Below are 15569 nucleotides of genomic sequence, written 5' to 3' on the forward strand. Positions count from 1 at the left end.
AGCTGATTGTATGACTTCCGGTGCTGACGTAAGACAACCCGCTTCCCATATGTGACCATAGGACTATAGAGGACATTAACAGTTAGCTTCTACAGCTGGGTTGCCTACAGTGCGGCACAGGGGCCATCTGTGGTCCGTGACTCATTCGTCATCGGCCTTAAGCACATTACAAAAACCAAAAAAATAGAGATCTCATTTTCACCCCCTGGTGGTGAAATCTATCAAAATTAGGGTGGTCCCAAAAAGGAGGGATATTTCAAATTGACTGTGTGTCGGTTTTAAAAGTGCTCCCCCTCTGGTCAACATATGAAATAACAAGTAACATATGTAATAAGTGTGTGTAAGAAATTGAAATATAATTTAAAAAATAAATGCATACGTATATAGAAACATACTATAATAACAAAATAAATAATGAAGATTAAAAAGCAATTATAATTTTTTTTTTGTATTTGCATAGTTTGTATATGTTAAGGTTAAGGTTAGAATGTTTTAATGCTAATTTTAGCATAGTAGCATGCTAAAGTTAAGAAGCTAGAGAATGACTGGGTAAGGAAGAAATACCAAAATGCAGTATTTGTTGGTGTAGACATAGAAAGTAGCAAAAAAGCTCGCATAAAATGTAAGCATGCTAGCTTACTAACATGCTAACGTTCAAACTGACTGTGTGTCGGTTTAAAAAGTGCTCCCCCTCTGGTCAACATATGAAATTACAAGTGTGTGTAAGAAATTGCAAGCGCCCCCTTTGCCAAAAATGTATTAAAAAAATATTAAATAAATATGTATATAGAGACATACTGTAATAACTTGAAGTAAATAATGAAGATTAAAAACCATTTACAGAATTTAAAATAAAATAAAATAACTAAACTAAAAGCTTACCTTTTTTATATTTGCATAGTTTGTATATGTTAGGGTAAGGGTTAGAACGTTTTAATGCTAATTTTAGCATACTAACATGCTAAAGTTAAGAAGCTAGCAAATGACTGGGTAAGAAGAAATACCAAAATGCAGAATTTGTTGGTGTAGACATAGAAAGTAGCAAAAAAGCTCGCATAAAACGTAAGCATGCTAGCTTACTAACATGCTAACGTTCAAATTGACTGTGTGTCGGTTTTAAAAATGCTCCCCCTCTGGTCAACATATGAACTAACAAGTGTGTGTAAGCAATTGCAATGCGCCCCCTTTGCCAAAAATGTATTAAAAAAATACTAAATAAATATGTATGTAGAGACATACTGTAATAACTTGAAGTAAATAATGAAGATTAAAAACCAATTACAGATTATAAATAAAATAAAATAACTAAAAGCTTACCTTTTTTATATTTGCATAGTTTGTATATGTTAGGGTAAGGGTTAGAACGTTTTAATGCTAATTTTAGCATAATAACATGCTAAAGTTAAGAAGCTAGCAAATGACTGGGTAAGAAGAAATACCAAAATGCAGTATTTGTTGGTGTAGACCAGGGGTCACCAACCTTTTTGAAACCAAGGGCTACTTCTTGGGTACTGATTAATGCGAAGGGCTACCAGTTTGATACACACTTAAATAAATTGCCAGAAGTAGCCAATTTGCTCAATTTACCTTTAACTCTGTTATTATTAATAATTAATGATATTTATCTTTGTGGAAACACTGATCATATAATAATGATTTCTCACAATAAATATATATAGAAACAGATAAATATCAATATGTAACACTTTATTTTTATATTTTCTCTAAGTGCAGATTTTTCAAATTGAACATTTTCAAATGATCACTTCTAAGACAGTCTTGTGAAATCACAATATCCCATTTTAACTAGCTAGCCACTAACATTTTTTAACAAATCATGAATTACTTTGCACCATGTTTGTACAAATAATAACTCATGTAAAATACAAAAGTAAACTCTCAAATTTTTAAATCATGTCACACTTTGAACTGGACACCAAATCTGTTATCTGTTTCTTTGTCAGTTAGTGGGAAGCCTGGCATTGCATGCTGTTAACTAGTGTGTTGTACTCTGGTGTGTAACTTGACACTGCAACTCTGAGTGAGTCTTGCAGATGTGCATCAGTGAGGCGTGTTCTGTGTTTGTTCTTGATGAAGTTCATGTCAGAAAAGGCTGATTCACAAAGATAAGATTTTTCCTCATTGTTTGCGGAACCTTCTTAATCTTTTGGACATATTTTCACAGCAATCTGGCCTTAAGCTTAATTATGATAAATGTAAAATGTTAAGGGTCGGAAATCTAAAGGGAACGTCCTTTCGAATGGAATGCAAAGTGCCTGTTTTGTGGACAGATGGACCAGTTAACATACTTGGTGTTGTTGTCCCAGAAAATCTGGAAGATCTAGGCTCAGTAAATTATGATAATTGACTAAGAAAGCTGGACAAAATTATGCAATTATGGAAAGGGAAATCCCTAACCTTGTATGGTAAAATGTCTATTGTCAACTCGTTAATTATTCCTCAATTTATTTATTTGTTTTTGTCATTATCAGCTCCATCACAAAACTTTAAGATTTATGAGCGGAGGGTCTTCGATTTTGTCTGGAACGGCAAACCAGAAAAGATGAAAAGAAAGGTTTTGTACAAAGAGTATGAATATGGGGGCCTGAAACTTCTCAACCTTGAAGCTATGTGTCTGTCTTTAAAAGCATCAATTGTTCCAAAGATGTATTTAAACATTGAGTGGTACACAAATGTCCTGTTGGACAAAAAACATGTACTGTATCAAAAGAAATGGTATCCTTTTTTACAAGTGATCCCCTCCCAGAGAGTCTGCTGGGAAACATGGCGGGGTTCATAAAGGAAACAATCCACTCATAGCATAGTGGTGTTTTCAATTTTATGTGCCAGAAAAAAGAGACGATATTTTGCAGCAGATAATATGGATGCACTCTAATATTGTAATAGATGGAAAGCCTTTCTTTTGGAAAAATATGTTTGAAAGAGGAATCATTTTTGTCAATGATATTATCAATGAGAATGGTAAAATTATGAAGTATGATGAATTTAGAGCTATGTATGGTGATGCTTGCTCAAGCTTTTCATTTTATCAACTAACTGGAGTAATTGGGAAAAGATGGAAACAAATAATTAATTATGGAACTACTAAATTATTAGTTTGTAAACCTCTATTAAGAAATTCTAGTTGGCAAAAAGGAACTAAAATAAATAGAAAAATATATAATTTTTATTTAATAAAGAAATCTTTGAAGGCTGCCTCATACAACACAAATGTAAAATGGGAGGACTTTTTTGACTGCCCGTTGCCATGGGATGCCATATTCAAACTAATCTATAAAACCACTATCGATGTGCAAAATCGTTATTTTCAAATTAAAATTATTTATAACTTCTTACCCACAGGGAAAATGTTAAAATTATGGAATACGACAGAGTCAGATGATTGCCGATTTTGTTGTCAGGAGCCTGAATCCGCCCTGCATTTGTTTTGGTATTGTCATATTGTGTCTTTGTTTTGGGTGGAAGTTGAAAAAATGTGTTTAAGGATTGGTTTGTTTATGAAGCTTAATGTGGTTTCTGTTATTTTAGGAGAGTTCATTGACAATCATGATTTAGTCAATTTAATTATAGTACTCGGTAAAATGTTTATTTTTAAGGCCAACAACAGATATTCACTTAGTATTACTTTCTTTAAAACATTTATTCAGTATTTTCTAACTTTAGAAAGTTACATGGTTGAAAACGATAATGATGCCAAAAAACATTAAAAAAAGATGAGAAGTCCTCAAAGGCTTATTTTGAAAGTATAATTATGTTTATAGATTATATGATATCTGTTGTTGTGTTCCCTAATTTGAGTGACCTGGACATAATCTGGACTGTACATAAATGCTTATTTTGAAAATTTAATTTTGTTTATAAATTATATGCAATCTGTTGTGTTCCCTAATTTGTTTCTGTGTACATGAATGAAGGTGTGTGTTGCTGAGTCCGACTTGGACATTATCTGGACTGGACCTGGTTTAAAAAATCTAATTTCATTGACAACCTGGTCTGTTGAAGATAAGGCCCTTTTTAAAAAAAATAAAAATAAAATAAGATAAATAAATAAAAAACATTTTCTTGGATAAAAAAGAAAGTAAAACAATATAAAAATAATGACATAAAAAATAGTAATTAATGAAAATGTTAGTGGACCAGCAGCCTATACAATCATGTGTGCTTCAGGGACTGTGTCCCTTGCAGATGTGTTGTCTATGTTGTGTTCAGGGACTGTGTCCCTTGCAGATGTGTTGTCTATGTTGTGGGAACCAGAATATTGGTAGCAGAAAGAAATAACCCCTTTTGTGTGAGTGGGTGTGGATGAGTGTGCATGGAGGAGGTTGTTTGGGTTGATGCACTGATTGAAAGTGTATCTTGTGTTTTTTCTATGTAGATTTAATTTTAAAAAAAAAAAATATATATATATATATATATTTTTTTTTTTGTAATTTTTTTTTTTTTTTTTTTTTTTTTTTAGAACAGGCCCGCGGGCGACTCATCTGGTCCTTACGGGCGACCTGGTGCCCGCGGGCACCGCGTTGGTGACCCCTGGTGTAGACATAGAAAGTAGCAAACAAGCTAGCATGCTAGCTTACTAACATGCTAACGTTCCGGCACTCAGCATCAAGGGTTGGAATTGGGGGTTAAATCACCAAAATGATTCCCGGGCGCGGCGCCGCTGCTGCCCACTGCTCCCCAAGGGGATGGGTCAAATGCAGAGGACAAATTTCACCACACCTAGTGTGTGTGTGACAATCATTGGTACTTTAACTTTAACTTTTAACTTTAAATTGACTGTGTGTCGGTTTTAAAAGTGCACCCCCTCTGGTCCAATTATGAAATAACAAGTGTGTGTAAGAAATTAAAATGCGCCCCTTTTGCCAAAAATGTATTAAAAATAAATTAATAAATATGCACATAGAGACATACTGTAATAACTTGAAGTAAATAATGAAGATAAAAAAAAAACAATTAGAAAAAAAAATAAAAAATAAAAAAATAAAAATAAAAGATTACTTTTTTTATATTTGCATAGTATGTATATATTATTAATGTTGTAAATACACATCTTTATATATCTAGAAAGGGTGGTCCTAAAGAGGTAGGCATTTTTCGGCGGTCTCAAGAAGGCAACATAAAACTATTCGATGTTGCTTTTATTTTCTCAATACGGCGCCCATCAGCTGCTGTGGCTGAGAGTTAATGAGGTGAGGAAACATGCGGCAGGCGATGTGTCGGGAACGTTGTCACAACTTGTTTATAAAGTCTTTAGTTTGTTTATTGGGATGCTCATTCTTCCTTGATGTAACTGCTAACTTTATCGGCGTTCAATGTTTTGTCATCTAAAAAAATACGTAGTTTGGGGACCCCTTGTTTTAGAGGGCTCTTTTGAAGGCTACAACCGTGACTCTCATCAACCGCATCTTGCAAAATTCCAAAGAAAGTGCAGTTCCCCTTTTAGGTTGCTTATCAATTAGATTGTATTATTATTTATTTAGTTTATCTAATTTTATTTTGGCCTTGGCAAAGGCCTAGTACCTGACTGACCCCTAGCCAGGGATACGGTAAAGACCTCAACGGCGGAGCAGGCGGAAGACGGTGAATGTAAGAACTACCACAACGGCTGCGATGGCGGAAGAAGGCACCCCCACATCCATGTGGGCCCAGTAATGGGGAAATAACAACCCAACACCTCAACGGTGGAACATACCAGCTTTGTTAGACAATATCATAGACTGTATTGGACAATATAGTTTACATACCAAATGTCAATTTCCATTTATTACAAGTAATAAGAAAACGTACATGCCTACCTTCAATTGTCTCCATCTTTCAAAGGCATCCCCCGATACAAATCGTCATTTTGTGCCTGGTTTTGTCGTGAATAAGTTGAGAATCGTAACGACGCCTTTTAGATTTGCTAAGGTCTGTCATGTTTAGTAACTTTACCGGTGGCAGTAGCCAGTCGAAGGTGGCGGTGTGTAACTGGCAACATGGATGTGACCGATGTTCCCTCTAAGGTGCGCGCCTATGCAATTGGGCAGTGCTCAAGCGTCCTCTGCGCACGGCAAATCTATGCCACGCACAAAATCAAATAACAAAATAAGCGCATAACAATTTCTGACACGACACGGACACGACAGAGAAAACAGTTTTCGTCATCATTGTTCAAATGTTGTAACATCTGTCTTGTGTCTTCTTGTTATGGGACATTCATCCTCCGCTGTTGCCATTTCTAATATAAAGTAGTGTAAAGTTCTTACATATATCTGTCAGTAAACTCGCCATGAAAGCGCTAAAACATACCGGTGTGGTGAGTTTACATTATTCGCCCAAGGAACTTTAGTTATTAGAGAGTTCCGGTCGGACGGATTTTCACGGGACACATTGGCGGTGTTGTTGTTTCTGGATTAGAATATGCTGCTCCGTTATTGATTTGAAAGAGTCTGAATGTCATTAAAACAGTTAGCTCCATCTTTTGACACTTCTTCCACTCCCGTTCTTGCACGCTACTCCGCTACAACACAGATGACGGGGAGAAGACGCTGCCGAAGGTGAGCCACGTAAATAAGACCGCCCACAAAACGGCGCATCCGGAGGTGACTGCCAGAAAGCAGCTTGAAAATGATCAGTAAAACATAATCTATGCAACATTTAGACCAAAGAACCATCATGTGGAAGTCTTAAGCTTCCGGGTTCTTCGGACCACCAATCACGGACATGACAGCTGCGTTCATGGTTCTGAACAATGATTTATTTTGCAATGTCATCTGACGTTTTGTTTCGCAATATTATGCTAAAGCAACTTTTCTTACCTTCTGGTACCTGCTGATCTGTATTTGGGATCTGCATGAATCCTGAAAAATTGCGCGCTTCCGCCTTTGTAGTCCGTGCCAACACCGTAGTCGATAAACTTCTTATTTTTCTCTATATTCTTGTTATGGGACATTCATCCCCAGCTGTTGCCATTTCTAATATAAAGGAGTGTAAAGTTCTTACTTATATCTGTCTGTGAACTCGCCATGAAAGCGCTAAAACATACCGGTGTGGTGAGTTTACATTATTCACCCAAGGAACTTTAGTTATTAGAGAGTTCCGGTAGGGCCGTTTTTCACGGGACACATTGGCCGTGTTGTTGTTTCCGGATTAGAATATGCTGCTCCGTTATTGATTTGAAAGAGTCTGAATGTCATTAAAACAGTTAGCTCCATCTTTTGACACTTCTTCCACCCCCGTCCTTGCACGCTACACCGCTACAACAAAGATGACGGGGAGAAGATGCTGCCGATGGTGAGCCACGTAAATAAGACCGCTCACAAAACGGCGCCTCCGGAGGTGACTGCCAGAAAGCGGCTTGAAGATGATCAGTAAAACATCATCTATGCAACATTTAGACCAAAGAACCATCGTGTGGAAGTCTTGCGCTTCCGGGTTCTTCGGACCACCAATATCAGACATGATAGCTGCGTTCATGGTTCTGAACAATGATTTATTTTGCAATGTCATCTGACGTTTTGTTTCGCAATATTATGCTAAAGCAACTGTTCTTACCTTTTGGTACCTGCTGATCTGTATTTGGGATCTGCATGAATCCTGAAAAATTGTGCGCTTCCGCCTTTGTAGTCCGTGCCAACGCCATAGTCGATAAACTTCTTATTTTTCTCTATCTTCTTGTTATGGGACATTCATCCCCAGCTGTTGCCATTTATAATATAAAGTAGTGTAAAGTTATTACTTAAATCTGTCAGTAAACTTGCCATGAAAGCGCTAAAACATACCGGTGTGGTGAGTTTACATTATTCACCCAAGGAACTTTAGTTATTAGAGAGTTCCGGTAGGGCCGTTTTTCACGGGACACATTGGCCGTGTTGTTGTTTCCGGATTAGAATATGCTGCTCCGTTATTGATTTGAAAGAGTCTGAATGTCATTAAAACAGTTAGCTCCATCTTTTGACACTTCTTCCACCCCCGTCCTTGCACGCTACACCGCTACAACAAAGATGACGGGGAGAAGATGCTGCCGATGGTGAGCCACGTAAATAAGACCGCCCAAAAAGCGGCGCATCCGGAGGTGACTGCCAGAAAGCGGCTTGAAGATGATCAGTAAAACATCATCTATGCAACATTTAGACCAAAGAACCATCGTGTGTAAGTCTTGCGCTTCCGGGTTCTTCGGACCACCAATATCAGACATGACAGCTGCGTTCATGGTTCTGAACAATGATTTATTTTGCAATGTCATCTGACGTTTTGTTTCGCAATATTATGCTAAAGCAACTGTTCTTACCTTCTGGTACCTGCTGATCTGTATTTGGGATCTGCATGAATCCTGAAAAATTGTGCGCTTCCGCCTTTGTAGTCCGTGCCAACGCCATAGTCGATAAACTTCTTATTTTTCTCTATCTTCTTGTTATGGGACATTCATCCCCAGCTGTTGCCATTTATAATATAAAGTAGTGTAAAGTTATTACTTAAATCTGTCAGTAAACTTGCCATGAAAGCGCTAAAACATACCGGTGTGGTGAGTTTACATTATTCACCCAAGGAACTTTAGTTATTAGAGAGTTCCGGTAGGGCCGTTTTTCACGGGACTCATTGGCCGTGTTGTTGTTTCCGGATTAGAATATGCTGCTCCGTTATTGATTTGAAAGAGTCTGAATGTCATTAAAACAGTTAGCTCCATCTTTTGACACTTCTTCCACCCCCGTCCTTGCACGCTACACCGCTACAACAAAGATGACGGGGAGAAGATGCTGCCGATGGTGAGCCACGTAAATAAGACCGCCCAAAAAACGGCACATCCGGAGGTGACTGCCAGAAAGCGGCTTGAAGATGATCAGTAAAACATCATCTATGCAACATTTAGACCAAAGAACCACCATGTGGAAGTCTTGCGCTTCCGGGTTCTTCGGACCACCAATATCAGACATGACAGCTGCGTTCATGGTTCTGAACAATGATTTATTTTGCAATGTCATCTGACGTTTTGTTTCGCAATATTATGCAAAAGCAACTTTTCTTATCTTCTGGTACCTGCTGATGTGTATTTGGGATCTGCATAAATCCTGAAAAATTGCACGCATCCGCCTTTGTAGTCCGTGCCGACACCGTAGTCGATAAACTTCTTATTTTTCTCTATCTTCTTGTTATGGGACATTCATCCCCAGCTGTTGCCATTTATAATATAAAGTAGTGTAAAGTTCTTACATATATCTGTCAGTAAACTCGCCATGAAAGCGCTAAAACATACCGGTGTGGTGAGTTTACATTATTCGCCTAAGGAACATTAGTTAGAGAGTTGGAAAATACGGTATTCTCGGCCGCAAAGTACATCGGGTATCAGCAGTCCTCCCTCACACAGACGTAAACAAAGCAGGGTGTGACGAAAACGGTGTCCGGTGGCGCTTAATCGTTGGGTGAGAAGGTGATACAAATGTATGCTTTTATTTCTGCTTTTGTAAACGTCCTTATTTGCGTTTATTAGGTTTGATAGCACAACAAGTGAACGGGATTGCTGATTCCGACTGGTTAGTACCACGCCCCCTGGTGGCTGTTTGCCATTGTTACGACGGAGGTTCTGGGGCCTTACCTTGGCCGGTGTCTCCCTGGTACTTTCAGAGTCGGACCAGCGGTGTTTGAGCTGCGAGGAGCCGGGCACACACTCGCAGAACGTCTGCATTGGACAAACACACAAGGCCACCAGTGTTGTTGTGTGTTCTTAGCGCCACTTTCACGGGCTCACATGTACAACATGCATGACTCAAATGCGTGCTGATGATATTTTGCGTCACCATGGAGATCGGTCTGAAATGGCAGATGCGCACTTTCCATGCTAAGTGCACTGCACGGAATTTAAGACGATGGCACTTGCGTACTTTAGTGTGCATAAGTGCTTTCACATTGTAAAAATAGGGATTTTTTTTTCTGTTTAAACGACATCATTCACACAATTCATAAATACTAATAATGAAACATAAAATGTACATCATAATAATGCAGCTCAAGATAAAGGTGCCATTAACATTTGAACTGATACCGTAACAATCCCAGGTGCCTGGGAATCAATACCAGTACTCATGTTGTGTGTGTTCAAGTGCTAACAAATGTTAGTTGTTTAAAAACAACATTTTGTTTATTTTAAATGTTTTTTTGTTGTTGTTATATCTTGTTTTCTTACACTTTAAAGTCTCATTTGCAAGTATTGGATGGTAGAATTTGCATGCAGTTGCAATTCCAAGACATAAGATGGCAGTAGTGCATAGGTTTTGGTGTGTTGCCAAATATATATATATATATATATATATATATATATATATATATATATATATATATATATATATATATATATATATATATATATATATATATATATATATATATATATATACACTACCGTTCAAAAGTTTGGGGTCACATTGAAATGTCCTTATTTTTGAAGTAAAAGCACTGTACTTTTCAATGAAGATAACTTTAAACTAGTCTTAACTGTAAAGAAATACACTCTATACATTGCTAATGTGGTAAATGACTATTCTAGCTGCAAATGTCTGGTTTTTGGTGCAATATCTACATAGGTGTATAGAGGCCCATTTTCAGCAACTATCACTCCAGTGTTCTAATGGTACAATGTGTTTGCTCATTGGCTCAGAAGGCTAATTGATTATTAGAAAACCCTTGTGCAATCATGTTCACACATCTGAAAACAGTTTAGCTCCTTACAGAAGCTACAAAACTGACCTTCCTTTGAGCAGATTGAGTTTCTGGAGCATCACATTTGTGGGGTCAATTAAACGCTCAAAATGGCCAGAAAAAGAGAACTTTCATCTGAAACTCGACAGTCTATTCTTGTTCTTAGAAATGAAGGCTATTCCACAAAATTGTTTGGGTGACCCCAAACTTTTGAACGGTAGTGTATATATATTATATATATATATACATATATATATATATATATATATATATATATATATATATATATATATATACATATATATATATATATATATATATATATATATATATACATATATATATATATATATATATATATATATATATATATATATATATATATATATATATATATATATATATATATATATATATATATATATATATATATATATATATATATATGTATGCTGCCTGCTCTGCTGCAGACAGGAAAGCCCTGCAGAGGGTGACCCGGACAGCGGAGAAGATTAGCACGTGCTTCACAGGTATCGAAATATGGCACCGCTTGAGTTTACGCAAACTGGTACCTGGAAGTACCACATTCCGTAGCCATCCCTCAAAACAGAAAAACAGTCCAGCAAACATAATCAACGTAGTGACAATTGGGACCCCTATGAATGCCCTTCCTACTGGGATTTACTGAATCCAGGTAAACTACACGCTAGTCGTCCACGCCTTTGTCTCCTCCAGGTCAGACTACTGCAACACACTTCTTGTCGGGATCCCCAGCAAGAACATCCAGAAGCTGCAATACATACAGAATAGTGCTGCTAGGATCCTGATGAGAGTGCGGAAATATGACCATATCACACCAACTCTCAAATCCCTTCACTGGCTTCCTGTTTCACTCAGGATTGAATACAAAGTCTCCCTACTAACCCACCAGTGCCTCCATGGAAATGCCCCCCTCTACCTCAAAGAACTACTCACCCCCAAATCCTCCACACGACACCTCCGCTCCGGACAGGCTAACCTCCTCCAACCTCCGAGGACAAAGCTACGAACAATGGGAGACCGGGCTTTCTGCTCGGCCGCTCCCAGTCTGTGGAACGCTCTCCCTGACCACCTGAGGGCACCACAGACTGTGGATGCTTTTCAAGATTCAAGATTCAAGATGATTTATTGTCAATTCTTAAAAGCCTACTGAAACCCACTACTACCGACCACGCAGTCTGATAGTTTATATATCAATGATGAAATCTTAACATTGCGACACATGCCAATATGGCCGGGTTAACTTATAAAGTGCAATTTTAAATTTCCCGCTAAACTTCCGGTTGAAAACGCCTTTGGATGATGACGTATGCGCGTGACGTAGCCAGTGAAACAGGAGTATCGGTAGCCCATTGAAGCCAATACAAAAAGCTCTGTTTTTATTTTATAATTCCACAGTATTCTGGACATCTGTGTTGGTGAATCTTTTGCAATTTGTTTAATGAACAATGGAGATTGCAAAGAAGAAAGTTGTAGGTGGGATCGGTGTATTAGCGGCTGGCTGCAGCAACACAACAAGGAGTACTTACTTGGATAGCAGACGCGCTAGCCGATGCTAGCCGCCATCCGCATCTGTGATTGGTTGAAGTCCTTCGTAGCGGCGTCGATCGCTGGAACGCAGGTGAGCACGGGTGTTGATGAGCAGATGAGGGCTGGCTGGCGTAGGTGGAGCGCTAATTTTTTTATCATAGCTCTGTGAGGTCCGGTTGCTAAGTTAGCTTCAGCGTCACTAGCAACAGCATTGTTAAGCTTTGCCAGGCTGAGAATTATTAACCGTGTAGTTACATGTACATGGTTTAATAGTATTGTTGATCTTCTGTTTATCCTTCCAGTCAGGGATTTATTTATTTTGTTTCTATCTGCATTTGAGCCAGATGCTATCACGTTAGCTCAGTAGCTAAAGAGCTTTGTCGATGTATTGTCGTGGAGATAAAAGTCACTGTGAATGTCCATTTCGCGTTCTCGACTCTCATTTTCAAGAGGATATAGTATCCGAGGTGGTTTAAAATAAAAATCCGTGATCCACAACAGAAAAAGGAGAGAGTGTAGAATCCAATGAGCCAGCTTGTACCTAAGTTACGGTCAGAGCGAAAAAAGATATGTCTTGCACTGCAGTCTAGTCCGTCACTCTAACGTTCCTCATCCACAAATCTTTCATCCTCGCTCAAATTAATGGGGTAATCGTCGCTTTCTCGGTCCGAATTGCTCTAGCTGCGTTGAAAACAAAAGGACAATATGAGGAAGTGAACAACTGACTACGTCACGCTACTTCCGGTAGGGGCAAGGCTTTTTTTTTTAATCAGAGACCAAAAGTTGCGAACTTTATCGTTGTTGTTCTATACTAAATCCTTTCAGCAAAAATATGGCAATATCGCACAATGATCAAGTATGACACATAGAATGGATCTGCTATCCCCGTTTAAATAAATACAAATTATTTCAGTAGGCCTTTAACATGCACAAGACACATAAGAACTGAAAAGTATATTTTCGGCACAGTCCCACTAAGAGCAGACATACGTTACAGGGAGACAAGACGAGACCGCCGACGGGGCAGCCATTTTTACGGCGCTTTTTAAAAAAGGTTTAAAAACCCTTCTTTTTATAATAGCCTTTTTTTAGATATATGCGTACTAGTTTTAGCAATTTGGCTGTTGTAGTTTTTATTTTTATTTTTTTTTCATTCTCTTTTTATTTTTATTTAGTTTAATACACTGTAGCACTTTGAGGTTGTTTACTCAATGTAAAGTGCTTTTTACAAATAAAATCTATTATTATTATTATTAGTACAATTGGCACAACATTCATCTTTTTTTCGACGAGATGTCGCTCGTTAAGAATGTAAGGGACCCGTCAGAGCAGGCGCTTTTGTTTTGAAAAGCCGCAGGAACATTTGACGCCTTCGTCCTTGCAGCTCCGAATGAAAAAAAGGTGGATGAATCAGCGTTCACAAACATGTGAACACCTCAAGAGTGGTTTTATTGCTTTCACAAGTAAATCTGCAGCAATTCTAAAAAGTGCTGGTGGGAGGATAGCGCGGGTTTTTTGTTTGTATTTTTTATTTTTATTTCTCAGGAGAGAGCACCTTGTTCCCTGACCTTCAAAGCAGACGCTCCCGTGGTGAAATTGCTCAATTAGCGCAGGGAGATAATGCGCGCACAAAAACACACAAACGCACACATCAGCCCACGCACACATTTAACTGCTTAAAAGTGCACGCTGGCTTCCAAGAGACCACATGACTGCACTAAAAAATGTATTATAAATATTGCAATGGCTTCTAATCCTGCAGACATAAAGCAGTATTGTTCCAATATGATAACATTTGATCACATATTTATTAGAGACGATATTTGCCTTTTTTGACTGATCTGTGCTCTAGTTGTGGCCCAGTGTTTACATGAAAGGAGTTACATCATGGGTGTCAAACTCTGGCCCGCGGGCCAAATCTGGCCCGCCGTCTAATTTCATTTGGCCCTTGAGGCAAAATCAAATTAACATTAGAGGTAGCCCGCCGGTATTATACAGCGGCGGTGCTAATACTCATATATGCCAACCCTCCCGGATTTCAGTGCCCCTCCCGAATTTCTCCTGACTTCCACCGGGACAACATAATTGGGGGCATGCCTTCAGCGTCCTCTACAACCTGTCATCACATTCGCTTTTCCTCCATACAAACAGCATGCCGATCCAGTCACATACTACATGCGGCTCTTACACACACACACACACACACACACACACACACACACACACACACACACACACACACACACACACACACACACACACACACACACACACACACACACAAGTGAATGCAATGCATACTTGATCAACAGCCATACAGGTCACACTGAGGGTGAACCGCATAAACAACTTTAACACTGTTACAAATTTGCGCCACACTGTGAACCCACACCGAACAAGAATGACAAACACATTTCGGGAGAACATCCGCACCGTAACACAACATAAACACAACAGAATAAATACCCAGAACCCCTTGCAGCACTAACTCTTCCGGGACACTACAATATACACCCCCCCCACCCCCCGCTACCACCAAACCCCGCCCCCGCCCACCAAGTTAATGTTGATATTTACCTCAGAAGGCTGTAAATAGAAAAGAGGCATTACATTTTTTATTTACATTGTATTTAATATACCATTGATGTTTTTTCGTTTGTTTTTTGACAGTTGATTTTTGCACTATTAAGTTATATAAGCGTTGCTTGTTCCATATTCAGTGTTAAAGCTAATCAGTGTAGCAAACTGAGCAATAATTAACGTTTTATTCATGCACTTTCTCTCGCTACTTCAAGGCTTGAATGTTGGATTCATTCATTATTGTTATTTTATTTTCACATTTATCATTAGCCTGTGGGAAAAGTTTATTTTGATATTTACCTCAAAAGGCTGCAAATTGAAAAGAGGCATTCCATTTTTATTTAAATTGTATTTGATATGCCATTGATATTTTAAAATTAATATTATTATTTGAAACTGGATTTTGCATGTCACTATAAAGTCATATAAGCCTTGCTTGTTCAATATCCAATGCAAAACTTGTTTGGGTCCCTATTGAGAGGTTAATTTGTTCAACCTTGGCCCGCGGCTTTGTTCAGTCTAAAATTTTGACACCGACCCTCTGGAAAATAACGTTATCTGAGCCGAGGATGTCGTCGTGGCTTGTGCAGCCCTTTGAGACACTCGTGATTAAGGGCTGTATGAATAACCTTTGATTGGTTGATCCTTCCAAGTAGCGTTATCACTGGAGGACTAGAGGAAAAGGAATTGGCGAGGCATGCTGCACACACCGAGCAGGACGACACGAG

The 15569-nt window shown here is 38.5% G+C and overlaps 1 protein-coding gene across 2 annotated transcripts in view; it reads right to left on the bottom strand.

The window, feature by feature from the left end:
* fibcd1b (fibrinogen C domain containing 1b) overlaps positions 1–15569 on the bottom strand; it is a 404668-nt gene that overhangs the window by 276672 nt on the left and 112427 nt on the right. Inside the window, exon 2 of one of the 2 annotated variants that reach the window (XM_062057017.1) lies at positions 9593–9676. The exons of the other annotated variant lie outside the window; for it this stretch is intronic. Within the exon in view, the coding sequence (XP_061913001.1) occupies positions 9593–9676 (84 nt within the window). The remainder of the gene's footprint in view (positions 1–9592; positions 9677–15569) is intronic. 2 annotated transcript variants of the gene reach the window in all.

The sequence above is a fragment of the Entelurus aequoreus genome, linkage group LG08 (assembly GCF_033978785.1).
Source record: "Entelurus aequoreus isolate RoL-2023_Sb linkage group LG08, RoL_Eaeq_v1.1, whole genome shotgun sequence".
NCBI lineage: Eukaryota > Metazoa > Chordata > Actinopteri > Syngnathiformes > Syngnathidae > Entelurus > Entelurus aequoreus.